The following is a 15,385-nucleotide window of genomic DNA, read 5'->3' on the forward strand; positions in this document are numbered from 1 at the left end:
GTGAACTTTTGCCCTCTAAGATGATTCTGAAGCTAACCTTGTCTAATTTTGCTTTTTCTATAATTTCCTAAGAATGAAATCACTCAGTATAATCTAATCTTTTGTATTTTATTTCATTTATGTCACATTTTGCTTTTGTTATTTACTCATGTAGGAATATTTCCCTTTCTTTTATTGTTGAGTAGTATTCTTATCACAATTTGCTTACTCATTCACTAGCACTTTTCCTGCATCTGCTGAAACATTTTTTCCTTTATTTCATTTACATGGTGAATTATATTGGTTGATTTTCAGATATTAAAGCAATTCTGCATTCTGAGGATAAACTCCACTGGTCATGTATTATCTTTTTAAGAGGTATGGCATTTGATTTACTAACATCTGTTCACTACTTTTGTGTCTGTTTAAGAGGGATATTGATCTGTAATTCTCTTTTCAGGTCTTTCACTGGTTTCAGTATCAGGGTAAAACTGGTCTTGTAAATTCAGACGTGTTTTTGCAATGCAGAACTTTGAAAAACAATAAATTATGCACAAAAGTGACAAGACAGGATCATTTAAATATATATTTGAAATATTAAATAAACTGTTCTTGTTCATTTTTCCCCTAGTTTCCATAAGAAATTTGCTCTACTCATTTTTTTTTTTTTTTTGGTACCGCGGATCGAACTCGGGACCTTGTGCTTGTGAAGCAGGCGGTGAAACCACTGAGCTAAATCCCCAGCCCCAACTCTATTCATTTTCACACCTCACTTAAAGGTGAGATTTTAGAACATTAGAGCTAAGCAATTTTAGGGACTGTTATCACTAGACTTTGAGAGGAGAAAACCCAGACTCTTAGAGACTGCCATACTCTTCCAGAAGAAAGCACCTTCCTTCCTTCACAGACCTTCTTCATCCAACACACGGGATTTTATGCGTAATTGTCCACCCTTACTCTTTTTCCTTCCCATAAAGGTACACACTTGTCTGATGGAGATCATTCCAAAAAGGAGCGGTAAAACAATGCAACTCCAGGAGTGCGCGGCCCAAGGCTTCGGTAGAACTGGGCATGCTCAGTAGCCAGGGAGATTTCTCAGCGAAGTGGAAACTCCAGCAGCGCGTCCCGGGGCGCGCGGTGGTGGGAGTGCCCTCGCGGAATTTAGAAGGCCGCCTTAACCAATGGAGAGTCGCAACTGGCTGGCGGGGGTCCTGATTGGAAGCCGCGGAGGCGGGGCGACGGCGGCCCTGCGTGGGAGCAGTGGCGCGGCTAGGTGGCATCCAGGAGCCCACAGTCCGAGCCGGTCGCTGTACTTTCCGCCTACCCGACGGTCATTATGCCGAAGAGAAAGGTAAGCCTTTCCTCAGAGGATGTTTTGGGGCGCTTGGTGGTGCTCAGAGCAAACCCTGACCTCGGGACGGGCTTGCGGTGCCAGCCCGCGGGGTCTAGCGCGGCCGCCTGTTGCGGGTCTCTCCCTGTGTCCCCCTCCCCCCGTCTCCTCCTCTCCCCGTCTCCCCCTCTCCCCGTCACTTCATCTCCGTCTCCGTGGCTCCCTCTTCCTTCCTCTTCCCCCTCCCCTTGGCCCCTTGGCGCCCGCGCGCTCCGCTGTGGGAGTCCCTGGGCGAACTCGGGCTTGGACAGAATGCCCAGGATTGGCGACAGGGGGACACCGAATCCCAAACCCGAGCGGCTGGCGCCGAGGCGGGGACAACCCGTCTACACCGCGCGCCGCGCGGACCGGGGTGAGGAGCCGCTCAGTCGGGCCCGTGTGGGTCCCCCCTCCGCCCCGCCAGCCGGGACCTTCTCGGGGCCGCAGGTCTCCCCCGGGCCGGGCTGCGAGTCGGCACTGTCTCCCTTCCCGTGGGTAAGAAAATACTTGGCGCCTTCTGCCCCCGTGGTCTGCAGGCCAACCAGAGCGTCTGTTCCATTTGAAGTAAAATCCCGAGTAATATCCCACTCTCTCTGATAAAGACGGCGGACTGATTGGTGTGTGCAAGAGAGACTACGTTATTTTAAAATACTAAAGTTTTAACAATTCAGAGGCTTTTGCTTTATGATGTGCACATACTGTGTTCCTCATCCTGTGCAGTTGCTTGCATTGTCTCTCTTAATCCTTACACGTGTTGAGCAGGTGTTATCTCATTGAATCAGGTTTTAAAGACTTGGTTCCACCATCCGTGCTGTTGGACACCAACCGGTAGCTAATAGCAAAGGTTGAATCAGATGCTGTAGAGTGGGAAGTCCTTCTCAACCTTCATTTACTTAGGAAAATCCAGACTGACCTCTGGATTGTATGGTATTTTAAGAATGCTGATACTTGACATTCGTTATTTAAGCTAATTTTTATGACAATATTGTCTTCATAATACTCTTGCACTAGAATGAGGGTGTTCAAATGACATCACCGTTTTCAGCATTTTCTCTGAGGATTAATGGTGGGTTGGAGATTCTTGTAGAATCGAATGAACTAATTAATCATTAAAATGGGTCACGTCACTGTGTGAGTTGATGAATTAACAAATGTTTCGATAAGCAGCAGGTTAGATGTATAGCTTTTATGTGTAGTGGACTTCGACTTGGTTATTGTTCAAGCCCCAGAGCTGATAAAACCAACAATCCTGCTTTCTGTCACTGTCCCTCTCTTTCAAGGAGACAGAAGGGGAGACGAGCTATTAGAGTCACTGGCTTTTGATTATCGTTTTATTTGCTTGGAAACTAGGGAATTCACAGGAATGAGCTAGCCAAGAGTCCTGGCACTGATGACACACCTTTGTACAAGCACATGTGTGTGACCCTTCAAGACATCTGAATGTTCTTTAGAGACGGGAAAATCTCTCCTTGATTAATTCAAAGGCTTTTTAGGTATGTGTGGAGCCCAAAGACCTGGGTTGATACTTAGGCAGGAGTAGCCACAAATGAAACATGGTTATGGCTATTCCATCTGTGAAACCCTAGAGCTACCTCGTGAAATCATAACGTTTGCATGAACTCACATTAGGAACCATTGTCATCAGAAAAAGACCATCTAGGTGAGAAAAAAAACCCTAAAAAACTGGAGACAATCCATACATAGCTCTTGGAGATCTGTAAAGCTGGGGTAACTGCCAAAACATTTATATACTATTCCATAATATTTTCCTTGATTAAATAACTCCCTGTTGTACATTATAGTAAGCTTTAACAATGCCCTTTGCCCATTTTAGCTCGTTTTTTCCTCTTTTCCTAGAAATCAAGAAATCAACAGTGAACTTCTAAGGTGTTTTGCAAAGCAAGAAGTGGTACTAAAAAGTCAGTGAAAACATCTAGAATCCTAGTACTGTTTTAATGCTGTGGGGTCACACAGTTTGTTCTTTTGGAATTTTTATTTAATTCAATGAGGTGTTAAGACTAGCAGATACAAAAGAATTGAAAAATGTTTAGGCTGTTACATGTTCCAGAACGTATAGCTACATATTCCAAAGGCTATATATATAGGATAAAGAAGTGAGATTGCATTTGAGCTGATCTTGAATATTTGGATAGGACTCAAATATACAAACATGAAATCAGACATTCTCCTATCAGGCATTTGAATGCCTCTTCTGAACATGCATAGGCCTTAATTGTACAACTTCAAGGCCATAATCTCATCATATGAATATAAAATGTTCTTATGACATTTTTAAAACTTTTGTGTATATATTTCTGTTTGATAGTCACAGCTACATTAAACCTAATAGGATTTTTTTTAATAACTGCTGAATTATTTTCAAAGCAATACAGTATTCTCTTTCTGAATTTGTAACATTTGAAGTTAAGTTTCCTATTATTCACACATAATGTTTGAATGAATGAATGAATGAAGTAGGGGAAAAGAAAACATTCGTGGCCTCAGGTGATGGGACAATGAGTGAATTCTAGACTGTTCTGATCAAACATCCACAACTGCCTGCTGTGGTCCTGTCATTATGTGATGATCGGATGTTGTACAAAGAGATATCAGCCAGCAAGGCCTAGAATCACGGTCCTGGCATGATTAACAAAAGCAAACACATTTTTACATGTTCTTTATTTTTCCATTTCTTATTCTTAGAACTAATGTATCTTATGTCATCAGATATTCTCTAATGAGGCATTTTCCATGAATTTGTTAAACAGTAATGTCTCTTTCCATTTAGAGGCTTAAGGAAGAAAAGTCTGTCTACCCCTAGGCTTCAAATTTTTAATTGAACTTGTTTTCCTCAGATAGAAAAGCCAGTAGCATTAGGCTTGGCATAGAGGATGCTTAGTTAACAATACTCAAGGTTTCTCATAATCAATCTTTAAAAACAGTATCACTGATTAGCTGAACATAGGGGCACATGTAGCTGTAATCCCAGCTACTCAGGAGGCTGAGGCAAGAAGATTGCACATTTGAGGCCAGCCTGATACAGCATTTAATAATATAATCTTCTTAATTTTAAATGAAGTCGTTTCCTATATTACATAATGGGCGTTGAGTGAAATAGAAGAAAAGATAATACTCATTTTAGTTCAAAATGAAACTAAAGGGGCTGAGGATAAAGCTCATGCTCCCTGGGTTCAAGGGTGGGGGCGGAGGGGAGGAAGGACGGATATAGAGATAGACAGATAGATAGATAGATAGATAGATAGATAGATAGATAGATAGATAGATAGATGTTTATAAATATATCACTTGTTATAACACGAAAGACAGAAATTTAAAGAAAAATATAGTTAAGTTTGGCTACATGAAAATGAGTATTTAGTGTGCCAAAGAAAACAGTTAAAAATTTTAAATGTATGAAAAGATTTGTATCAGATAGCACTAAAAAGTTTCTGCTATTTTATTTGTTTGGTTTTTTTATATATGTATACCGGGGATCGAACTTGGGACCCTGTGTTTACAAGGCAGGCATTGGAACCACTGAGCTAAATCCCTGGCCCAGGTTCTGCTAATTTAAAGAGTCTCAATGTCCTTATGGAAATGATGGAGATACCATTATAGGACAAATAACAGACTCAAGTAGATGAAAATGTTTAACTTTCCTAGAAATCAAAGATGTACATTATTAAGAATAATGAGATGTGTTTTTTTAAAAACCAATCTGGTTGAAAAAGATTGAAAATGTCACTGCCCAGTGCTGAGGGATACAGACACTTAGCACTCTCAGTCTGTGTGCGTGGAAGTTAAATTTTCTTTTAAAAATGTATTGAAGATAAGCTACTTACCATAAAGTCCATTCATCCATTTAAAGTATACAATTTGGTGATTTTTTGTAAATTATGAAGTTGTGTATAAAGTTCCCATAATCCATTTTAAGGCTTTTCCATAACCTCAAAAAAGTCTCTCATCGTGTTTATATCCAGTCTCCACTGCCACCTCAACCTCACACAATCACATCCCTTTTATTTTTCTCTTAGATTTGTCTTTTCTGAAAATTTTATATGAAAGGAGTCATACAATGTGTACTCTTTTGTGTCCGATTTATTTCATTCCGCATGTTTTTGAGATGCATGTATGTTGTAGCATGTATCAGTACTTCATTCTTTTTTCTTCCCCAACAATATACTATTGTATAGATACACCATTTTTGTTTATCCTTTCACAAATTGAGGAACATTTGGATTTTTCCAGATGTTGGACTGTTGTGAATATTTATGTATAAGCTATTACATGGATGTATATTTTCATTTTTCTTGGGAAGATTCTTAAGAGAATAGGTAAGTGATATGAAAATCTACATTAAATGTTTTAAGAAACCTCCCAACTGTTTTCCAAAGTGTATGAGGGTTCTAGTTTTTCTGTATCCTTGCTCATACCTTGTCTTGTCAGGTTTTTTTGCTTATAGACATTCTAATGACTTGTTCATATTTCTACAGTAGTGAAAATGAGTGTCTTTCCACATGTTAACTAGCATAATGTTTTCTTCCAGTCTTTAGCTTTAAAAATTTTGTCCTAATGGAGTCTTTAGAAGAACAAAAGTTTATAATTTTAATGAAATATATTTAATGTCTAATACAGTACATCACAGATATTTTCCCTTAGAAATCTCATGGTTTTAGCTGTTATATTTATCTCTGTGATCCATTTTGAGCAAATTTTGTGGGTGGGATAAGGATTTAAGTTGTTTTTTTTTTTTTTTTAATGTGTGGATACCCAGTTATTTTAACACCATTTATCAGAAAAACCATTCTTACTCCACTGAATTGCCTGGGCACCTTTGTCAAAACTCAATTCATCACAAATATAAAGCTCTTTCTGGACTGTCAATTATGTTTCAGTAACTATAAGTCTATCCTTACATAAGTACTACACTTAATCTTGATTACTTTGGTTTCGTAGTAAGATTTTAAATCTGGTAGTGTCAGTCTTTCACTTTGATCTTTTTTCCAGAATTGTTTTTACCTATTAGGTGTTTTGTGTTTCCATATAGACTAATGAATCAGCTTGTAAATTTCTACAAAAAAAGGCTGTCATGATTTTGATAGAGACTGAATTGAATCTGTAAATCAATTTGAGGAGAATTGTCTTCTTAGAAATATTGAGTCTACCAGTGTGAATATGAAGGAGTCTGGCATCTATAAGTGTTTTCTGAGTTTGAGTTAAATATTGATGTGGAACCTATTCTGAATCTCAAAAATGGCTCCACTGTACATTTTTATTTACTCACTCCATGTTAAACATGCATCAGACATCACCTTTATGCAACATACAGTCACCTTGGGAAATTAGATGAAGTATTGTTTTTTCAACCCTTTTTAGCGTGAGTGAGTTAATTACCCTTGTCATTAAAAATCTTTCAGTCTGACAAGGCATGTAACACAGACACACACACACACACACACACAAATATTTATAGTTCATAGCAAGAACTGATAAAGAGGCACAAAAAAAGCTATGAGCTATGAGCAGTCAGAGGTTTGGCCAGACTGAATGCTTAAGGAAGAAAAGCTCACAAAGATTTGTTTGGTTAACAGGGTTAGGGGTTGTAACTCTTAAAAATCCTCTTATTTTTTAAAGGTTGTTATCTGGCACCTTCTAAATCAGAACTTATTTGATTGATTTCCCTTTTTTTGTAGTCCTGGAGATTGAACCGAGCGTTTTTCCTACCGAACTACATCCCCAGCCCTTTTTAAAATATAAATAAATAAATAAATTTATTTATTTATTTGTTTGTTTGTTTATTTTGAGACAAAGTCTTGCTAAGTTGCTCAGGCTGGACTGGAACTTGCAGTTCTCCTGCCACAGTCTCCCAGAGTGCTGGGATTGCAGGCATGTGCCACTACACCCAGCCTTGATTACCTATTTTTTAATTAACTTTGTTTCATGATCCTTTTGACTTGACCATGAAGTCTGTGATGGTTCTGATCTTTCTTTTACTTCTCATAGCACCAGAGTGGGGAGGTATTGTAAATATTGAACAAGTGGATCAATTGTTTTCAAGAGGAGAAAGTGGTAAGTTTAAATATTTCACATGCTCTTGAGGAAAAAAAGTCCAGTGTGATTTGACACTCACCATTTGCAAGCTATGTGATTTAGGGCTTAACTTAAATTTCACCTTAATCGTCTGTGTTCCTAATTCTCTAGGACCCAGTTTCCTCACCAGTATAGCAGGATAATGTGTTCTTCTTATTGAATTGTGGAAATGAAATGAAGGTGAATATGACTTAGCCATAGTGCCTGGCAGGGATAAAATAGCCAGTGGATGGTCATTATTGTCATGATATTTTTGATTATGAAGAAAACCACAGTGAAATATAGGCTTGTAATAAGCATCAAGGTTCCATTTTTGTGGAAGGACGAATGGCCTGTGCAATGGATAGGCAACAAGTAGATCTCATCCCAGTGTCTAATTAACTGTAGTTGTGGGAGTGGGTATTCAATACCAAATAACAAATGTGGTGTTCTTGAAAGAGCATAAGCTTTAATCTTGAGCATTTTTACATGGTTGATTTTTCTCACAGAAAAAGAAGTTCAAAAATATCTTCATAAGCATTAAAATTGAAATTCCCTTGGCAAATCAGTTTAAGTGTCCTCTTTTCCTATATCTTTCCCCTAAAACGCTGCTTTTGTTTTTGCTGAAGTTAAATATTTTCACTTTCCTGCTGGGTACAGTTTGGAAATGGTGACTGAAATAAATACCATTTAAGCTGTCTGCCTTCACAGTACCAAATATGTTGAAATATGATATTAGTCTCCTGAGTAATTTAAAGATCAGTTTGAAGATAAGCCACATAAAAAAATGTTGAATTTATTTTCTGCTGACTGCTTATTTATTATACATCTCACAGTCTTCTTGTGAGAATTCAGTCAAATCATGTAGTGCTTGTTGGTCAAGGTATTTATTGAGTTGAGTAGTCTTATATGTTGTGGCCACATCCAGAAACAAATCCATTTAGATGTACCCAAGCTAAATGCATGTTCAGTCATATATAAAATAAATGGTAAGCACATTCAAAAGTAGGAAAATAAAATTGTTTTAAATTTCAAAATCAGTTACAAAATTTAATATTTTAGGAGGAATTTATATCAACAATTAATACGAATATATGTACTGTAATTAAAATGTAAATAGTTACTATTATTGGATGCTTATATGTACCACATCTGAGCTCTGTGTTTTATATTCATTAGGTAGCTTGGTTAAATAAAAATATGTGAAGTTGGGCCGGGGATTTAACTCAGTGGTTCCTGTGCCTGCCTCACAAATGCAAGGTCCCAAGTTCAATCACTGGTACCAAACAAAACAAAACAAAAAAATATGTGAAGTTAAAAATATATGAGAAGTAGTATATGTAATTTCATATTATTTCATTTTAATCTCACCTCAGTTTGGTGAGGCTATCCTCATCTCCCAGAATGTTGTCCATTGTGACTATCTGACATGTAGGGGACTTTCTGTTTGTCAGGCAGTGTTTTGCCTTGCATTAGTAATCTTAACTCCTCAACCACTAGATAAGGTGTGCACTACTCTCATCTCCATTCTTACAGATGAGGAAATTGAAGCGCCAAGAGTTTACCAGATTTCCTGAAGGTCCCTATGAACTGGGATTTCATCCTTAGAAGTCTGAATTTCATTCCTAGAAGTCTGTCTCTAGAGCTTGTGAGTGGAACCAATGAATCCTGGAACCTTTCTCACACATAGGAGAGAATATTGGGACACAGTAAGATTAGAGAATTTCCTCTGGGTCATACAGCTAGGACGTGGAAGAACTAGCACTCTAACTCATGGCTCTTTTACTCAGTAATTTTGCTCTTAACCATTTTATTAACATTAGGTTCAAATGCTCAGGTTTGTCTGCTCGTAGCTGACCAAATCAAAGGAGGACGTATATTTAAGGAAAAAGGACTTATTCAAAGCTAGCTCTGAGAAGATGGAGGGGCTTGTTTGCCTCAAACACCATCTCACCTTGTATAGGTGTGTTGGGGTATTTTATAACAAAGAATAGTGTAGGAGGGAATACAAAGTAATAGATATTTTCAGACTACTTCTATTACTTCCTGGACACAGACCTCTCCCTCCCTTGCCTACAGGAACAAAATTGGGCTTCACCTCCTGGTGCCAGGATCTCCTCATTCCGTCCTTTCCTTTGGGCTGAGGATGGTGGGAGAGCCATTTATGGCCAAGGCCTAAGGAAATTTGGAAGCCACTTGACTCCAAAGGAAAAAAAAAAATCTAACTTTTAAAGTTGCATTTTGCAGTGCTGGTTACAGTTATACCGTAATACTTCCCACATATGTTTTTCTCATACCTTCATGCATTTTTAAAGTAAGGTGCTTAAAGAATGAAACAAGAATCAAAAGCTATGTGAAGTATGTGAGTGCTCATTTGTTTAAAATGTTATCTTTATTATGGTATAGCCTGGTGCATCACTTCTAGGTGCCAGTCATAGAAAGTTACCCAACAAGTCGTTACCTGTGACCATGCCATAAGGCACACCTCAGGGTCCAAGCCTGTGGTTGGTAGTGAATGCACATTATCATGAAGCCTTCTGGGTATTTCAGTAACTAATGGTGTGTAGTGTTACATACAGAAAATATATATAATTTCCTAAACCGAGTATTGATTTCTTTGAGCATCAAAAGTCTTACTTTCTCAAATCCCACCTTGAACTGTTCAATTTACTATTTCTAAGGTACATCACATCTTCTTTCATTTGTTAATATAATAATAAATTCCCCTTATGACCAGGAACACAAATACTTTCATATTATACATTATATTCAGAGATTATAATATAAATATTAAGCCACCATAGTTAAATATTAGATTTTAAAAATGAACAGGTACTTTTGTTTTTAGAACTTATCAAATAAGAATTAAGTGTAATAGCTATGAAAATCTGTTAGATGTAGAACCAGATAGGTTTTTATTCCAATGTTCCGGAATACCAAGTGATTGAGTACAAACATGATTTTTGAAATACACAAAATGTTATTATTTTCAAATTATATCTTGATTATTTTGACCCATAAAGAGAGAAAAAAATCTACCCCAAGAAGTGTTGGTTGATTTTTTTTCTTTTTCTCCTCTCTGTCTCTGTCTTTGTCTTTGTCTCTGTCTCTACCCCCCTTCCTCTCCTTCTTCTTTTCCCTCTCCTCCTTCTTTTCCCTCTCCTCCTTCTCCCTCTTCCTTGCCCTCTCTTTTTCGTCTCTTTCATTTTAGGTCTAAGTAGTAGTTTTTACAATTTGGACAGAATTAATTAAACTTCTGCTTTATGGGAAGTCATGAGTACTGGTAATGGTGTATGTGGGAGATAAATTAACCAAAGGCTTGAGGTGGTCAAAATGTGAAGTTTTAGACTCTTTTTGAAGTTCCATGTGTATTCTAGGTATACATTTTTAGAAACTACAGTATTTCAGTTTTCTTGTTAATTTATTTTACCTCCTATTTACAATTTTTAATCTATCCTCAGTGATCACATGTAGAGCATCACAGCTAGGTGATTAGTTTTCCAAAAGTACAGGGAGCACAACTCTTTTCTATTTGTTGGAAGTTAATCCCTGTCTGGGCAAATAGGAAAATAACTTTCTTTGACCATCTGGTAGCCATCTCTGACAACCCTGGTGTAAAAGTTCAAAGACTTGGATCTAATATGATCTCTGCCACTCTACCTGGGGAGGTCCATTTCATTCCTTTGAACCTCCATTCTTTGTAAAATGGAGTATCAAGACTGCTCTTGTTTATCTCAGTAGTGTAGAGAGGATCAAATGCAACAATGAGAAAGAAATTACATTGCTATAAAAATGTTAAAAATGATTCAGTGAGACAGAAAATACTTAGATTATATATGACCATTAAAAACTTCAGAATACAGTAGTAAAAATAATGTGCAAGTCAAGAAGGATGTTTTTTGTTTTGTTTTTTTGGTACCGGGGATTGAACTTGGGTCCTTGAGCTTGCACAGCAGGCAGTTAAATCACTGAGCTAAATCCCCAGCCCAACATAGATGTTTTTAATGGGTCACTGTTGTTATTACAAAAGGCTCACGAATGACAGATAGTAGAAAATACTCTGTGTGTATCACTGCTTCATGGCTGGGGCTATAGTTAACAGTATATCCCAAACTGTGTTAGTTAGAATTCCTTTGCTGTAACAGAATACTTAGGAATAATGACTTATAGGAGGAAAGGTTATTTGGGCTCATAGTCTCAGAGGTTTTACCATGTGATCAACTCGTTCCATTGCTCTTGGGCCTGTGATATGGCAGAAGGGCATGCTGGGGGAAAGCTTCTCACATCCCGGCAGCCAGGGGGCAGAGAGAGAAAGGGCTCATGCCATGATCCTCATGGCATAGGGTCAGAAGCCCGGGAGAGCGGTGGGAAATGAAGAAACATGAAAACAACAAGATTATGCTTGAAAGCTGGGACCAGGTGGAGCCGTAGCCTGTGGAGAGCTAATGGCTGCCTGGAGTCCAGCTCGCTCTTTATTTATAGTGTAAGACAAACAGGAAGAGAAGGTGAGGTAAATAGTGCTACATGGCCTAGGCTGAACACACCGTGATTGTCTCATGATCGGGCATGCACAGAAAGGGAACAAGGAAGAGGGATACATAATATAACTGTCTCCTGGGACTGTGCCATCCAGGGTCTACAATCTTGGTCAAACAGACTGTCTAGTCTATGGAAGAGAAAAGGAGTAGGGAGGAGGCAAAGGACCATCTTCTGGCTCGGCCCACAGCAGGCACAGCCTTTTGAATGGTGAGTGGTGCTGCCCACATTCAGATTGGGTCTCCATACTCAATTTGCTGTTACACAGTCATCTCTGGAAACACCCTCACAGACACATCTAGAAGTGTGCTTTCCTAGTTTCCTCGGTGATTCTCCACCCAATCAAGTTGGTAGCCAAAATTAACCATCACACAAGCTGCAAGTTCTCTGACACCTCCCATCCCAGATCTGTAGCCAGGTTTGAAATTTAAAGGCTAATACAAACCACTTTGAGTGGTGTGCTGTTAAGAGTATGGACAAGAATTTCCTGGGCAATGCCTCCATTTTTGGGGAAATTAATCTTGCGTGAATCAGGTATAATTATGTTATAATTAATTTTACCTGAAGAGGGACAGAGTAAGGAATGGGCACATTTCAATGTCTCTTGGTAGGTTTTGGATTTTTAGTCCCAGAATGGTTTTCTTCTGAGAACAAGCTCACAATTGGACTGCTTCTTTTCTCCAGCCTTGGATTTATAACATAACATGAAAATTAATTTTTAAAGGAAATTTTGAATAAAAATAATAATTTTAAAAGATTGGCCAGCAAATTAAAGTCAGATCACCTAAATAGAATACATTCTCTAGATTAAAAGAAGTGATTGTTGATTTATTTGCACCGTTGTATCTGCTGCCAGCTTTAACACATTGGCATGGATAACCCAAGGGTTACTGAGACTGAATTTATTCTATGGCTGCTGCCAAGTGGTTACTAGAGTTTCATTAATACTGTAGACTTTCAGCCAATTTACTGAAGTTATAAAGCAATAGCCCTTGCCACCTAAATTCTTAGAAGCAAAACTCTTAAGAGCCCACACTTCACAGTAAATTCTGTTTGGAACCTGATTATAAGAAAGATCTGGCACTCCCTGCTGAGAACCTTGAGCCCTCTTCTCCTGTGTGGCCAAGGACTGCCCCAGGGTACAGTACTCTTGCTCTTCATAGCTTCACAGTCACACATCAGTGCCTTTCTCTGACAAATTCAGTAAGCAACTCTGAGGGGCTGTAAGGATTTTTCTATCTTCTCTGAGACCTTGAGTTTGAAGGGTGCAAATGGCATTATTTGGCAGTGTCCCACTGGGATAGTCACCTCATTTGCTGTAAGAAGTTTGGCATCTCTTCCTGTTGACTCCTAATAAATGGCTTGTAGAATAAAAATTCCAAGTTGCTTTTCTTGGTTTCCCAATCAGGACTGCTGGAACGACTTAATGGAATCACAGTTGTGTTCCCTTCCGAACACTGAAGTAGGGGTGCAGATAGCACCAGTGGTCAGTGGCCGAAGGTGTCCATGTTCCCTCTGCCAACACCTCCCACACTGGCTGGAACGAGTAGTTTAGAATGTAGTTCCTTTGAGTGCACATGTGAAGCAATTGTAATATGTGTCTTGAACAGAACCAGATTCTTAAAACGTATGAAATATACAAAATGCTGAGTATTATCATGTAATTTGTGCCAGGGAATAGACATGGCATTAACTGGGCTTAATAGAGCAAGTCTGCTTCTAGTATTTTTTTCTCCCAATATGAGTTTTTTATTTGGAAAAAAATTAAAGATATCCAGGAAATAATATACCTATTTACCCACTACCTAGTATTCACAAATTTAAGTCTTTATATCATATTTGCTTCAGATATTTTTTGAAAAACAAAATAATTACAGATAAAGTTTTTCTTTGAGACACCTTGGTCCCTTTCCCTTGTCATCCTCCTTAGATCAACCATTATAGTGAATTTGATGTGCATTCTTCCTGCCCATGTTTTATAACTTTATGGTGTGTACACCTATAAAGTTACTTTGCACATTTAAAAAAAAATCTGTAAAAGTGGAATTACACACTGTATATGTAGTACTTTGTTACCTCTATCATGACATAATGAATGGGTATGCTTTGTTTAGGTATATTGTAATTAGTAATACATTTGGACTTTTTCTAATGATTTCCTGTGTTTTCTGTTCAACATGTTTTTCTTTGTTTTGTTCTTCCTTGCCCTTTTTTGGTATAATTTGCTACATTTCATCTCTCTTGTTTTGAAAGTTCATACACCCTATTTCTGTACTTAAGAAATGGTAATCTTTACATTTTAACAAAGTCTAAATTTATTCTATATCATATCTTATCCTCTAGAACACATGCAGGACCCAGAAATGCTTTCACTTCTGATGTCTCTTCATTCATCTCCCAGCTCTTTAGTTGTTAGTATCTGGAGTTCTACTTTCCGATATGGTGATGACTAGCTACATAAGCCTGTTAAGCATTGTCATGAGTTGAATTTCTAATTTTATTTATTTTTTACCAACTTAAGTTTAAAACTTGGTATGATCCCGTTATTGCTAAACTTTAAACATGTTTGGGACAACTTGAGTGCAGTTACAATAAATCGTATACATTCTAAGCACAGATCAGATATTCCTGATAAAAATTTAGTGTTTGAAGAGAGATGTTCTATAAGTGTCAAATACATAACAGGCTTTAAAGACTGAGTACAAAATTATTGTGAAATACCACATTAATAATTTGATTATATGATCGAATGATAACACTTTAGAGATAGTCAGTTGAATACAATGTTGCCTTTCATTTAACTTGTTTTACTTTTTAAATGTGACTATTACAGAATCTAAACTTAGTATGTTGTATTTCTATAGGATAGCATGGATTCAAGATTTCTTTTAAAACTTCTTTAAACACACACACAGTAGGTAGTATGACCTACAGATAAAGGTGCAAGTTACTAATACAGTTTTTACATTTCTTATATACTTGCCTTCCATCTAGATTTGTTTTTATTATGGCTACACTTGATCCTTCAGTGATAGATTCTTGCTAAAACAAAAAAGTGAACTCAGCATCAGTATTCAGAAATGGCTTTATTTGATGTGACTCTTAAATGATATCTAAGTATCAAGTTCTAGGTTGACAGTTTTTCTCCACTCTTCCAACCCTTTGTCATTTCCTCACAGTAAATCTTGTATTATTTTTATTTTTTCCTTGGTGTGAGCTTTTAATTTGGAACTCATGACTTCAGTTTGGGGAAATTCTCAGGCATTGTGTCTTTGCTTTTCTACTAATACCACTGCTCTCTGCTTTGTAAAAGTCTGTTAGGTGTGAAGCTCCTCAGTTAACCATGTGTGTTCTAACCTCTTGCACACCGTTCATCTCTTTTTTGGTCTTTATTGCACTCTAGGTTAAGTCCTATGTAGTCTGACAGTATAA

General features: G+C 37.7%; 1 protein-coding gene across 13 annotated transcripts in view; it reads left to right on the plus strand.

Moving 5' to 3' along the window:
- The first annotated feature begins 1,001 nt into the window (after window positions 1-1,001).
- The window catches only part of Hmgn3 (high mobility group nucleosomal binding domain 3), a 29,304-nt gene continuing 14,920 nt past the window's right edge, over window positions 1,002-15,385 (plus strand). For 2 of the 13 annotated variants that reach the window (XR_015449937.1, XR_015449939.1), the window contains exons 1-3: window positions 1,010-1,330; window positions 3,206-3,267; window positions 7,352-7,417. Coding sequence is in view for 8 of the 13 variants with exons in the window: in XM_087207745.1 (XP_087063871.1) it covers window positions 9,003-9,065 (63 nt within the window). In the remaining 5 variants the exon portion in view is untranslated. Of the gene's footprint in view, window positions 1,331-3,205; window positions 3,268-7,351; window positions 7,418-7,445; window positions 9,066-15,385 lie in introns of those variants that run through there. The other 11 variants (XR_015449940.1, XM_087207743.1, XR_015449938.1 and 8 more) reach the window with 11 other exon arrangements.

The sequence above is a fragment of the Heterocephalus glaber genome, unplaced genomic scaffold (assembly GCF_053883595.1).
Source record: "Heterocephalus glaber isolate CG9 unplaced genomic scaffold, H.glaber_assembly_v1.0 deba00000818, whole genome shotgun sequence".
Lineage (NCBI taxonomy): Eukaryota > Metazoa > Chordata > Mammalia > Rodentia > Bathyergidae > Heterocephalus > Heterocephalus glaber.